This window comes from Mytilus californianus, unplaced genomic scaffold (genome assembly GCF_021869535.1).
Source record: "Mytilus californianus isolate M0D057914Y unplaced genomic scaffold, xbMytCali1.0.p SCAF_3, whole genome shotgun sequence".
Taxonomy (NCBI): Eukaryota; Metazoa; Mollusca; class Bivalvia; order Mytilida; family Mytilidae; genus Mytilus; species Mytilus californianus.
In genome coordinates, this window is record NW_026262679.1 from 60,375,994 (window position 1) to 60,391,482 (window position 15,489).

The 15,489-nt window shown below is 32.9% G+C and overlaps 1 protein-coding gene across 3 annotated transcripts in view; it reads left to right on the forward strand.

Moving 5' to 3' along the window:
• The window catches only part of LOC127733066 (chitin synthase chs-2-like), a 33,612-nt gene extending 18,441 nt beyond the window's left edge, over nt 1–15,171 (forward strand). For all 3 annotated transcript variants that reach the window (XM_052242334.1, XM_052242333.1, XM_052242335.1), the window contains exons 15-17: nt 1,263–1,398; nt 4,157–4,357; nt 12,877–15,171. In XM_052242334.1, coding sequence (XP_052098294.1) covers nt 1,263–1,398; nt 4,157–4,357; nt 12,877–14,396 — 1,857 coding nt within the window. In that variant the 3' untranslated portion in view covers nt 14,397–15,171. The remainder of the gene's footprint in view (nt 1–1,262; nt 1,399–4,156; nt 4,358–12,876) is intronic.
• Nucleotides 15,172–15,489: the final 318 nt, after the last annotated feature.

Consider the following 15,489-nt stretch of genomic DNA (forward strand, 5'->3'; position numbering starts at 1 on the left):
TGCAAGATTCGTATAGAGACCTAATGAATGAATGCTTGTATGATCTATGTGACCGTTTAATTCGTGAGCTCATTTTAAAGATTAAATTGCTGAGAGCTCATTTTAAAGAGTAAATTGCTGACTGCAAAACTCTTGGTGAAGAATGTCTATCAATAAGAACAGTTAAATATAATGCTACATGCACAGGTTCGGCTGGTAAATTAGAAAACCATGTTCATTAATAAACGATTTCCAACAATTAAAGCCGGCGAAGTACTTCTTCACTTTTAGAATCAACTATATACAAAGCCATCTTTCATGCCAAAGCTCTCAACACATTGTTTTATCCAACACCACTGCTCTCCACGACTTCTCCACGTTCTGTCTCAGTTTTCAACCTAAAAAACAAAAGATCCTTATCAAAAGCTGATAACTAAAGCTTAGAAGATTTTCACCAAAAATTCCATTTTATACGGTACCCTTTCCTACAATTTTGTCTTTATGCAAGTAAATAATCTCTTGTATAAAATCTCTAAATCTGCCGTTATTATATAAAAGTGACCAATAAGAAACAGATTTCCATTCAGGAATAACCAACGTGCATTTGGCTTTGTCATTTATGATTTTGTTTATAGTCGTGGCAACTAACGATGGAGGTGGCACTAGCTACTTAGTGTCACCTCCCCAAAATTGACTAAAAGCGTTCATTGCCTCTTCACTTGGGCACTAAATTCTCGAATTAAAACGACTGCACTGTGCATTGTAATGGATAGCAAATCTGTCAATAGTAAAAGGACCAAACTGACAACTAAGATCGCGGAAAACATTCCTATGAATATTCCAATCATCGGGATCAGTGTGTCTACTTAATTGATCAGCATGCTTATTTTCAGTTCTCGGTACCCAATTTATTTGTAAACCTATACTCTTTTTCGAGCAAGATTTGTGAATATCTGTTACAACCTTCTGTAATTTGTAACTTTTGCTCCCAACCTTTAATGATGGCCAATGAGACAACTCTTCACCAGAGAACAAATGACATGAACGCTAACTTGTTTGCCATACTGCTGGTGACCATTTTTGTAATAGTTAGTCTTTTATTATGATTGATTTGTAAACCTACATCTTTCTAAAGTCGTGTATCGTTTCAATCGTCGACTAGTATATGATAAAACATTTTTTTTTTGTAAAAGTACACTTATAACTCGAGAAAAGTTTATGTTTTAAAAATTTGCCTTGTCTGATATTACTTAAAATTAATGAGAAGAGTAACTTTATTCTAGGCATATGACAGCTTTATATTGGCTTTGGACGGAGATGTAGATTTCAAACATAAAGCAGTAGAGAAACTGATAGACAAAATGAAAATAAACGACAAAGTTGGTGCTGTATGTGGACGAATACATCCTATAGGATCAGGTAAACATTGGTAGACGTTGGTTATTTTTTTTTTTTAACTTTCTCTGAATAGTACTTTTAAAAAGCTATTTGTTCATAATTCAGACGATCAAGAACTTTATCTGCATGTATATGTAATTTGATTTTGGTATGGTATCGTAGAGTGGTGAAGTTTAATCGTACTTTTCATCAAATTACCTTAATATAAAAAATACTAGATAAAAATTCACCTAAAAAAAATAAAACTCTCAAGTTTACAATCTGCTAACGATCGAAATGATGTTTATCCTCATGAAAACGAATGAACCGGAACTTGTGGAAAGAGATCCTTAATCTCGGTAAATATAAAAACGGAAGCTTATGTGATATTTAAAAAAAATTGCTGATGTTTCAGATAATTTGAAAACAGAATTATATATGTAGGACTCAAATCTATGGCGGGTTCCAAATCTATGGCAGATTCCTAATCTATGGCAAATGTGACGTAACAAACGTCAAACAAATCAAATCTATGGCAGATTTTTGTTTTCTCCAAATCTATGGCAGATCTTTAAATTACGTCACAATAGAATAACGCAATATTACATCGTCGCCGCCGCAAACGTTGGCGGAACTCATAGATTTGAACACCTTTCCAGATGAAGGTATTTCCCTCGACAACAATTTGCGGATGGTTTAAAGGAAGATATGACCTATTATCCGGAAGAGGGACAAAATGTGCTGTACCGGCCGAAACCCGCGATGAACAAGGACACCGCTTTTTTCAGTACCGGATATTTTAGAAAAGGAGTTATAGTAAATATTTTGCTGTCTACAGCTGGCAAAGTTTATAAAGTGAAAGATAAAATTGCCGGATACCAATTTGATTTAAATCGTCATCAAATAAAAATGATATTAACGATGAAGTAAATATTATTTGAAAATTCAAACTGTTCATTTTTATTTATCATTTTTGTTTTATAAAAAAAACTATCCCCTTTTTTGTTTATAAGGGACTTACTAGTTGGTTTAATGAATGGGTTAAATAGGTAACATGCACAGATTAAAAAATGTTTATTTTTACGGTGCACATCATTTCAATCTTGAAGTCTGTATTAAGGTATATGATTTCATCATTTACGAATTTGATTGGTTGCCAACACGATTTGGTTGACCATTATGAAATGTTTATTTCACAAATATTTATATACATGCTCCCGTCGTACATGTCCACTTGTTAAAGACAAGTCATTGGTCGTATATGTACTGCATTGTTTGCCATTTGCACAAAATTTGCCATAGATTTGAAAACAACAAAAAACCCGCCATAGATTAGGAAATTACAAAACTTGCCATAGATTAGAATTGTAAAACAATCTGCCATAGATTTGGGATGGCATGACGTCACATTTACCATAGATTAGGAATCTGCCATAGATTTGGAGCCCACCATAGATTTGAGTCCTACATATATAATATAAATAGCTAAAGGAGAAAGCCAACTTCGAGAACAAGTTAAAACATGTCATTAGTCATGTTAGTAGGAAAATATTAAAAAAATGGATAGTTGAATCTTTTAAAATCAGAGTTCAGAGAAAAAAAGAAAATATTGCTTTCCTTGGTATTAAAATTGATTTTGTTATCAATAAACATATTTGCTTAAGACAAGTGTACATCCATGGTCCTACAATCTATCGATATTTATAGTTTGGCATTGCACAATGTCAAGTTTTTCTCTGACTGTTAAGGACGTCTTGACACTAAATCCATTAGATGTTGGCTGTGTATTGGTTAGTATTTTAATCTAAGATAAATGATCTTTTCATTTGTTGTTATTGGCTTTGAACTAGCTTTCAGTAACTGCAAGTACTCTCAGATATGTACTTTGTATCTTTTGTGTATTTGTGAGTTATGTTTGGGCTTGTTTCGATCTGATGATGTTAAGCCATTTTCAACTGATTTTTATAGTTGGTTCTTATGTTGTGCTGTATCATCACTCTCCAAGGGTAGTGGAGGGCTCGGCGCCTGCAAACATGGTTCACCCCTCTTAATTCTATATGTGCCCGTCCCAAGTCAGAAGCCTGTAATTGAGTGGTTCATAAAAATAATAATGTCGTTTAACTTATTTGTCTATCGTGTATTGTTCTGCATAGTTTGAACTTGTGTTGTGATGTTACACCACTGTCCCAGGTTAGGAGGGAGGAGGGTCGGGGACTCGCTACAGGTTTACCCCGCAACATTCTCAATGTGCATATCCCAAATCCCAAGTCAGGAGCATGTAATTCAGTGGTTGTCGTTTATTGCTGTATATAAGATTTGTTTTTCGTTTATTTTTTTGTACCTAAATCAGACCGTTGGTTTTTCTCGTTTGAATTCATTTATATTTGTTATTTCGGGGCCTTTTATAGCTTGCTATGCGGTATTTGTTTTGCTCATTTTTGAAGGCCGTATGGTGATCTAAAGTTGCTATCTTCTACGTCACTATGTATGGTGATAGATTGTCTTAATGACAATTATTCCACATCTTCTTCTTTTTATATTCAAAGAAGGATTGTTAACAAAATAGTTTTGGTTGAAGACTTCAAGAAACCATAAAAGAATTATAAAATATAATTCAAGGACAAAAAACTTTACATCCATATCAAGTCGAGAAAGATTGAAGTCTTGTAATACATTCCAATAAGGAAACAAATGAATATGAATAACAAAACTTTGTTTATTTCTTGCAAATGGAGCTAAAACTAGAAATGATGATCTTGATTTTCATTATATTGTTCTAATTCATTGATGTTCTCTATAGGGCCTGTTGTATGGTATCAACAATTTGAATATGCTATCGGACATTGGCTACAAAAGGCTACAGAACATGTGTTTGGATGTGTGCTTTGTTGTCCAGGAGCTTTTAGTTTATTTCGTGCTGCTGCTGTATTGGACGATAATGTGTTGAGAATGTATACAAGTCCTCCTTTGGAGGCACGCCATTACATTCAGTATGAACAAGGTACAAAACTGTCATAAGCCCTTCTGACGATGAAGAATACAGATATTAAAAACATCAAAGTTAATTATATCTACATCTTAGCCTTTAGAAAACGACCAACCAGCAAATATAATAGGTATCGGATCGTCTAAAACTGACACTATTGTACAAACAGGAAAAATTATAAATGTCCAGAGATTTGTGCATAGGTACTGAAAAAATAGTAATATACAAATAAGGTGATCATAATATCGCACAGACAAACATTTCGGAACAACAGATGGCCTTTGTCAGTGTAAATCTTTTCAGTTCAAAGTTTGAAAAATAGATTGAAAAAAATGTTTATACTGACAAAGGTTTTTGTCAAAAGCAACAGAAGGAGAATGGGCAAAACAGACCCTTAAGTAAGCGTCAACTTTGTGATAAAAGAGCTCAATCAGTGATATAGCTTATCGTGTACTATATCCATTAAAACAATAATAAGCAGGCGTGGTTGCGTATGTTTACATCCCTATACTTATGAGGAGATGGGTTTGGTGGGTGAATAGAAACTTTTTTTACAAGTAATGCAGTAATGGAAAATTAGGGATATATGTGAAGACAACAACAATATCAAATGGTGATTCTTGGGCCAGTATTGGATTGTCAAAGATATCCGTTCACGTGTTAATAAATATGGGAATCTAAACATACTCAACCATGCTAAGTACTGATTTTTTATAATCATTCTACGATGACTTAACTGTAACAATCTTTAAATTTATACAATTAAAACCGAACAACGCTTGAACAATTCCGAAATTTCAAAAATGACGTAGGTTAGGTATTTACAACAGAGACTGCATTGAAATGCTTCTTACAAAAATAGTAATGTGCAATATGAAATGATATATTTCTAAAATTCACAGGTGACGAAAGTTGAGTTATTACAACAAAGACTGCGTAGAAATACATTCCCAATGAATAGCACTGACCGATTTGAGCTAGTATAATACTCACATTTCAAATTTAACGAAGATAAAGTAATTACAACAGAGGCTGCGTATTTACACATCCCAAATAAATAGCAGTTTGATAACTTTTAAAATTTTTAATTTTTGACAAAGGTTAAGTAATTCACAGTGGCTGCGTATTTATACATCCCAAATGAATAGCATCCTTTGATTTAAACTGGTATAATTCTAGAATTTCAGAGTTGACAAACGTAAAGGAATAGCAACAGAGAATGCGTAGTAATATGTAATATAACCCGAATGAAAGCACTGCGCGAATTAGAACTACATCTTTTCATTGATCCCATTTGGTGCCAAAGTTTTTAATTTTCTTATCCAAAATCTTTCCCAAGTTAGCCTATCCTCCATAGACCAAGCAGTGTTGTGGTCTATGATTGTAATGGTCAGTCGATTGAGATCTGCCTTAATGTGGCAAGGGGATCTCAAATGTCGACTGAGATGAAGGTCTGGCTTGCATTCATAGTCGCTACAATGGCCGTTCATACGTTTGTGAAATAGCTGTTCTGACTCGCCAACATACTGTTTACCACATTTACACTGTAGAAGATATACAGCATTTGTAGTCTTGCAAATAACATTGTAAAATATGATGTATTCCGTACTAGTGGAGTGACTGTTAAAAGTCTGGGTATTCAGTATTTGCTTGCAAGTCAAATTGGAATTCAAGGTCTTTCCCGAGCCACCAAAAGCCTTAAAGACTAGAAATTAGAAAACAGAGAGAGAGAGAGAGAGAGAGAGAGAGAGAGAGAGAGAGAGAGAGAGAGAGAGAGCATCAGCTACGTACTCTTGAACCTGGTGGACTGAATGAGAGAGATGAAAAACAGTTTTATCAAAAACCAAAGGAATAAATCTTGAACTTCTTACTATTTAATTAACACAATTATTTGTTTTGATTTAATAATCGCTATGTACAATAAGCTGCAAAAATATATCTAAAAGACATGTACAATAAGCTGCAAAAATATATCTAAAAGACATGTACAATAAGCTGCAAAAATATCTTTTACAGCATCCGATTTTTACCTGGATGGCTGCACGCGCCTGATATAGCTAATTTGTTTAGCGAACTATTGCGTGAATATATAAAATATAACAACTATTTTTATAACACTCATTAGTGTTTTAAAGTTACATTCTTAATCATTTATATAATTAAATTTGGTAACTGCATCAGTTTATTTTCAAACTGATCCACGCCTAGATAGATTGAATGTTGATTGTTGCTATTTGTAGACACTATAATATATATATATATATGTCGTGTACAAGTTGCGATTTTGTACATGTTATAATATGTACAGAAATATTGTACATGTTATAAATTGTACAATGCAAAAATACAAGTTATAATATGTACAAAACATTGCTTAAAAATGGATTTAACTTGTACAAAATTTGAAAATAGATTTGAATAAAGCAGAATATACATTTGAAATTTATGGAATAATCAATAATCAAAAGTTTTTGTTTAGAGCACAGTCCAATTTGCCTACAGCAGTGGCGATCCTGTTTAATAAAAGCATATATTTCCTCAATGGCAACAAAGTAGATAACTCAGGTTCATCTGAAATTTTGAAGAAAGCAAGGTCTCCTTTGCATACTCTATAAAAGCCAGAGAGAGAATATGGTTTTCATTGGACCATGCTTAATTATGAATAACTTTGAAATTATTGAATCTGCTCTTCAACATGTTTTGCCTTGAGTATAACTGATTTTAATCTTATGCATCAAATTATTATTTTTTGATAATTAATAAGATCATTGCATGAGTCAAATGTCATTTTGATGGTTTAAATTTCTATCCTCTCCTTTAAGGGGTGTTTTCTCGACATATCAAGGATTTTGTTGTAGATCTATTCTGGCTATCCACTTGCATCTTAAGTCTCAACTAGTATGAAAGTATTTTACTATTGCCTTCTGAGTGAAAAGTTACAATTATAATTCATCAGGTGAGAATATACTGAATAATGTCTGCTGACTACATATGTGTTTTAAAAGGTATTAAGTAATTATAAAAACTATTCATCTGTTCATTAATTAGATATAAAAAGATGTGGTATGAGTGCCAATGAGACAACTCTCCATCCAAGTCACAATTTGTAAAAGTAAACCATTATAGGTCAAAGTACGGCCTTCAAAACGGAGCCTTGGCTCACACCGAACAGCAAGCTATAAAGGCCCCAAAAATGACTAGTGTAAAACCATTTAAACAGGAAAACCAACGGTCTAATCTATATAAAAAACGAGAACGAGAAACACTTATGAACCACATCAACAAACGACAACAACTGAACATCATGTTCCTGACTTAGGACAGGTGCAAACAAATGCAGCGGGTTTAAACGTTTTAATAGGCGCCAACCTTCACCCTACCTGAAACAATAGCGTAACACCACAACATAGAAAGACACACTATAAAATATCATTTGAAATAGCTTAACTCAATCAAAAGACATATTAAAAAAAACTAGTGAACATACACTGAACGAATAAATTTGATCTATGACAAAATGTAAATACAAAATTAATAAAACAAGGGGGTTAGATATAAAACAATATCAGAAAGACAACCATGACCTTGGACAAAATGCCGCCAATGAAATAACGTATAAATATAGACAGAGTAATCTCTAAATAGAAAATGAACGTGGATGTATATTTATACATCCCAAAAAACCGTTTGAAAAGAATACAGATTTAGTTATGTTTTAATTTGCTGATGACAAAATCGATATTTGTGCCAATGTAAACTGTATTCAAAGATCTAATTACAACATTGGTAAGATAACCTTTACTAATAAGTTTGTTTAAAGGTTCGATGAGTTTACAAGGATCACATAGTGATTTCCGCGCTTTCAGTACAATATAACCGTAAAATTTAGGATGTGAAATACCGTTTTTAATAAGTTTTCTACAGGTACAGCCAAATTTACTAATCAAATCTTTGTATCTATGAAAGAATTTAGTAAAAGTTTTACGCAATTGATGGTAACGAAATCCCTGACTTAATAATTTACCAGTGATGCATTGATTACGTTCGTTAAAATCTAGGACATCACTACACACACGGGCATAACGAACGAGTTGGGATATATAAACACCGTATGATGGAGCCAAGGAACATCGACGTCTAAAAAGAGAAAATTAACAATAGGGAATGAAAAATCGTCTCTTTTGTCGTAAATTTAAGTATGGAGTTTCCCTTTAAAAATTGAAATGTCTTAATCTAGAAAAGGACAACTACTGCTGTTTATGTAAGATTTATTTAAAGTAAGTTCCTGTGGGTAAATTTTGGTAGTATATTTAGAGAACTCTGGATTATTTAACGAAAAAATATCATCAAGATAACGGTAGGTATTGTTGAATGTATCAACCAAATGTAACAATGACGTGTCTTTACTGAGTTTGGTCATAAACTGAGATTCATAGCAACACAGGAATATATCTGCTATTAAAGGGGCGCAGTTAGTGCCCATAGGAATACCTACTACCTGTCGATACATTTTATCGCCGAAACGTACATATATGTTGTCCAGGAGAAAATTTAAAGCTTCAATCATATCTTCACATTTCCAGTAAGTGTATCTAGCATACTTTCCTTTTTCGTTACAGAAAAAAGCTTTAAACGAGTTACAGCAAATAAATTTGCATTGAGATTTTTCAAAAGACCATTTAAATTAATATGAAACTTTTTCTTGATAAGATTGTGTGGAAGTGTTGTGTAGAGAGTAGAAAAATCAAACTGTCACCAAAATTAAAAGGCGCATCAAAAGCACGTATTTTATCTAAAACCTCTAATGAATTTTTAACACTACAAAAATAATTAATACCATTATTTTCATAAGCTTTATTACAAAAGTTAACAACAAGTTCTTTGATAGTAGTAAGGAAGGTAGTTAGAATCACTGACAGATTAGTAGTAGAACACTTACTAGATGCGGAATTTAAATGGTTGTTTGTGTAATTCAGGTAACCAGTACATAACTTATCAAAAAGGACAAAACACTCTTACATGAATTAACAATAAAAAAATGATGAAAATATTACTGAGGTTAATAACATGTGTTGTAATAATAGCAACATGTCTTTATTTTCAAATTTTGTACAAGTTATAACCATTTTTAATCAATATTAAGTACATGTTAAAACATGTACGAGGTATGTTTGTACATGATATAACTTGTATTTTTGCATTGTACAAGTTATAACACGTACAACATTTTTGTACATGTTATAACATGTACAAAATCCCAACTTGTACACGACAAATACACTATTAAGTATGTAATTATTAGAATATTAAAATTATTTGCAATGCGATAAAAAAAATTAATGCATTTTTTCGCTAGACAAACTAGCTGCATCGGGCATGTATCTATTCAGGTGCAATCGGATGCAGATAAAAAATTACAGCTCAATGTACTTTAATTTTGCTGCGTAAAAACTAATGGGATGACTTTAAAGATATTTTGTTTGATTAACGAAATCTGATGTTGAAGTAAGGTAAGTTGCAACGTTCATTGGCCAATATTACAAAGATATTAAGGACGACACCATATGATAAACATAATCTTTATCGTTCCTGTACCTTTATTTTAATATAAATATATACATAAAGTAAAAATTTCAATACAAACGCGCAATAACAAATATATAGGAACATTAAAAAGTAGAAAATGCATAAGAATATACAGTTAACACTCGTTGTCTCGATATTTCGGATGAGTCGAAATCTTCCCGTGGTTCCGAACTTTGTTCCATACAAATATATGTATTTCGACTCCTGATGAGTCGAAATTTCGGTTGTGTCGAATTAATGTTACGGTTCCAAGGTAAACACATTTCTTAAAAGCTTACAAATTGCATTAGTTGTGTTGAAGTAATACACATATGTCAAAACATGACCTTTGGGTATTTCAATGGATTGACCAGTTTATCTGACAATACACCTGTAATTAAATTTCTTGACATTGGCAAGTGTTTTGATTTTTTTACCTTTTCTCCGAAAGTGTTTACCTAATATTTCCTTTGGTCACCATAATAAATAATTAGCGACACATTGTTACAGATTATGAAAAACTATTTAAAAAGTTTTATAATCAATTATCCGTAATCATACATTAGTTAGCTTGGTTGTGCATAGAGTGAGGATTAAATGAGCAACTCAAAACTACCCAATCGGCGTATTCACTCGCGGAAAAAGATCGAGCTTTTATATCAATGTCTAAAATTATTCTCTTGGCCGAAAACTACCGGAAAAATTGTTACTGTACAATGAGACAAAAAAAACAACATACTTTTATCATAACTTTAAAAGACAACAATAACATACAGATACATCGATTTCAGACAAGAATATCCACAAAAATGGATTTTTTTTAAGCCTTATCACGCTAAGCAAGAGTTGTGTCCCTTTGCCTGTCAGACTTCCGGTATTCGTTTGAGTCGAACTACAGGTATCTCGAAATACTTCTCTGGTTTGAATGATTCGAGATAACGCGAGTCGACTGTATATCGTTGTATAAAAAATGTTTAAATGAGTGCTACCGGTTTCACTCCTAACGGAAGATATTCATGGTAAACACTATAGTCCAATGACCTCTCCAAGATGACAATATGGACGTTGTCATTTGTAACGTCACGCTACAAAGACGCTACGTTATAAAGGAAGTAATGTTAAAATAAAGTGTAGATGTTAAAATATTAAAACATGTCTCTAATTTAAAAAAAAACAACAACAATGATTTATCAAATGTTTATATATATAGGTATAGGGCGCACGACACAGTGCAGGCGGTATAATCACGATGTCTCAGATGTAGGGGTTCGAATCCAATGCATCCCAAAAGAATAGTAATGTGCGATATAAGCTTAAACAATTCTAAAATTTCACAGAGGGCGAAATTAAGTTCGGTGTGAGCCAAGGCTCCTTGTTGAAGGCCGTACTTTGACCTATAATGGTTTTACTTTTAGAAATTGTGACTTGGATGGAGAGTTGTCTCATTGGCACTCATACAACATCGTCTTATATCTAAATACATCCTTAATGAATAGCATTGTATGATTTGAACTGGTACAATTCTACAATTTCAAAGTTGACGAAGATTAAGTTATTACAACAGAGGCTGCATATTTATACATGTACATCCCAAATGAATAGGACTGTTTGATTTGAATAGGTACTATTATTTAATTTCAAAGTTGACGAAGGTTTAGCATTTACAAATAAATAATGTTCCATTTCATGTCGGGATATTTCGCACCCCCTCTGTTGCACTTGAACAATGGAAATATTCTAAATTTTCCATTGCTGCACATATCAATGTGTCCACACAATGAAATTTATCTGTATTGCGGATATATATATATATATATTATTCGATTTCTAAAAGTAATATATATATCCTATTTTGACTCCTCAAAATTCAAGAGTCTATCCTAAATTGAGGTAAATTGTATGGCTTTCCAAATACCGTTTCGATTCCTAACATCAATGAAGAGACATTAATTTTCGAAATCCGGATATGGTGTACAAAAACCTTTGCACCTTTTGTTTGTGGTATATCATCTTTTCCGCAAGTTTATTGTTTTCTGTTTAGTATTAAATTTAAAATTAAGATCCATTGATTACATCGGTGATCCGTTTATTTGGCAATCGCCAATGGCAGTCAGCAGGGTTTAAGAACATTTGTTGTTCGACCTGTTAGTCAAATGCGTTTTGTTAAAATATACTTTTTCACTTTCTTGGTCTTTTGGAAAATGTTGTTTGTGCTGTATTTAGACCCCTCTACCAAGAAATTTGTTTTGCATGCACACGTATAAAAATTGCGGTTTTTATCCAACGCAATCATAGGTTTGAACGTTGTTTTCAATTTACACTTGTTTATATTTTTTCGTTTGGGCTTGTATTATATTTGCCTTTGGGTTTATATGATCCGTTCATCCTATTTTGACTCCTCAAAATTCAAGAGTCTATCCTAAATTGAGGTAAATATATGGCCCTCCAAATACCGTTTCGATTCCTAACATCACTGAAGAGACATTAATTGTCGAAATCCGGATAGGTTTTACAAATTTTTGCACCTTATGTTTGCGGTATTCCAATCTTTTCCGCAAACTTATTGTTTTCTGTTTGGTATTAAATTAATATTAAGATCCATTTTGTACTGATGATCAATTTATTTGGCAATCGCCAATGGCAGTCAGCAGGGTTTAAGAACATCCGTTGTTCGACCTGTTAGTCAAATGCGTTTTGTTAAAATATACTTTTTCACTATTTTGGTCTTTTGGAAAATGTTGTTTGTGCTGTATTTAGACCCCTCTACCAAGAAATTTGTTTTACATGCACACGTATAAAAAATGCGGTTTTTATCCAACGCAATCATAGGATTGAACGTTGTTTTCAATTTAGACTTGTATATATATGTATATATATATATATATATTATTAGCTTAATTGCCTTTCTTTTCATTAATAACAAGTTTCAAGCGATTGAAATGTTTAATTTGCAAACATTTATTTTACAGGTGAAGATCGATGGTTATGTACATTGATGCTACAACAGGGTTGGAAGATAGATTACGCTGCTAGCGCCGACGCTTTCACATTTGCGCCAGCAAAATTTGAAGATTTTTTTGTACAAAGGCGCCGATGGGCACCGTCAACACTTGCAAATATCATTGACTTGCTTTCATCTTGGAGAGTAACAACAAAAGTAAATCCTAATATCAGCACCTTGTTCGTTTTCTACCAATTCATTCTTTTTGCTTCAAGTTTACTAGGTTTAGGAATGGTCACGTTAATGATAACCGGATCTTTTAATGCAGTTCTGAAAATAACATTGTTCCAGTCATATGTCGTCGCTGTAATACCAGTGGCTTTATATGCCATCATATGCATGAAATGTAGTAACGACAAACAAATTGCAGCAGCAGCGCTACTTTCAACAGTGTACACGTTGGTGATGGTTATCGTCACGGTAGGATTGTTTGTGAATCTTGCAGCAGAAAAAACGTTCAATCCTAATGTTATATTTTTCATAGAAATATTATTTATTTTCCTATTCGCAGGATTAGCTCATCCAAAGGAACTGATGTGTCTTGTTCATGGGTTGCTGTATTACGTTATGGTTCCGTCTACTTTTATATTCCTTACCGTGTACTATATGTGCAATATCCATGTTGTGTCATGGGGTACCCGTGAAAAGAAAACAGAAGACGACAATATTAAGAATACAGAGGCGATAAAATCTACAAAAACAACAAAGCTTCCTATACTAAATAGATGTTTGCAGACACTAGGCGTTTTGACTTTTGTGAATGATACAAAAAGGAAAATTAAGCAGTATTTGGGAGCCAGAGCCGAGCAGCAAATAAATGACAATGAACCAGAAACGCAAAAAGTACGACCTGATCCACATACTGAATCAAAGAGACGAAAAGTGAGACAAGATCTTGACGCTTGGCAGAAGATGGAATACTTGGGACTGAAAGAAAAAAAAGGAGAAATAAAAGATTCTGAAACTGAATTTTGGCGTGATATACTTGACAAGTATCTCCATCCATTTGTGGAAGACCCTCAGAAAAAGAAGGAAATCGAAATCGAACTTAAATCCCTCAGAAACAATGTCGCATTTGGGTTCTTACTGATCAATTTCCTGTTTTCAACGGCTGTATTCCAACTTCAGAACAACACGGATCAGCTAAAAAATGTATACATTTTAAACGAATACGAACCTTTGTCCATAGCATTCTTGTTAGTGTTTGCCTTAGTAATATTGTTGCAGTTTATTGGAATGCTCATCCACAGGTGGGGCACCTTTTTACATCTGATAGCAAGTGTACACCTATGGCCTTCTTCAAAAGCACAAGAAAACGAATCAGCCGTAAATGATAACAAGAAAACCATTACTGAGAATACTAAAGTTGTTTCAAGTTGCAATTCAACACAAAGATATAACACCAGAACTGTAAATACACAGAACCAAAGTTTGCATCATAGAAAAGTTGGTAAAAGAAACCATGCGTATACTGAAAATGAGGTCTGAAATAATTTTAAAAAAAATAGGAACATAGCGATTTTCATGTTAGTGTTTAGGCCTCCGTGAGGTTTTTAAGGAAAAATGTAATGGTTCATAAAAGAATGAGCATAAAAATGAAAATAAGCCTGCGCAAAAACGGTGTATATTCAATATTAGTTCAGTGGTCGTGTTTTATTTAAATTACACAGCTACATGTACATGTACATTTAAATATACAGTTAGTAGTATTTTTTTTTTCATATTAAATTGTTATCAATGGCATTTTGTTTTTTTGTGTACATCAGTGCAAGTAGGTTCGTAATATTAAAGACAGGATCACTATTATAGTCCACCACATACCAATCGCTTTAATGACTCATATTGATCACTATAACAACAACTGCAAAATAGTTTCAATTTTGTTTACAAATACGTCTATATTCCCCATATTAAGATATTCGATAAATAAATACGTTACAGTTATATTATTATTTTCTGAAAACCGTTTTTATATGTTTCATAACCTGTATAGTTTATTGTATTATAAGTGTATTCGAATTTGTTCATCTCTTGTTATTGTTTTAAACTAAAAATTGATTTATGTATTTGCAATCTATTGTTTAATAATAAAAGGCAACCGAGTAAGACACTACAGAAACTGATGGCTTGTGTTCATTTGAATGCATTGATTATGTAAACAAAAACATCATTTCTGCGTATACATTTGCCAGAGAGTAATGTCACTCATAGCAGGAGTAAAATGCCATATGTCTATATCTTAATAAAAAAAATCTGTATATCACCATTTTCCTTTTATTCATATAAGTTTGATAATTTTTCGGGAAAAAAATATTCGTCAAGGAAACAACGTTTTCAGAAGGCGAAAAACAAACAACAACGACCACTTTTGTTTGTTTCATTCATTAACTCTCCACGTCCCATTGGCCATTTGAACTCTTTTCATCAAATTGTGTAATTTGTCGGCTGTTTGGTCAATTGATAAAGGAGATGCAGAGTATATGTCAACAAGACACCAACCTAACGACAGAAAAAATCAATTATGTGCTCTTTCGAAGATTTTCTCCTTTAAAACATTGCTTGGACAGAAACCAAAGCCGTC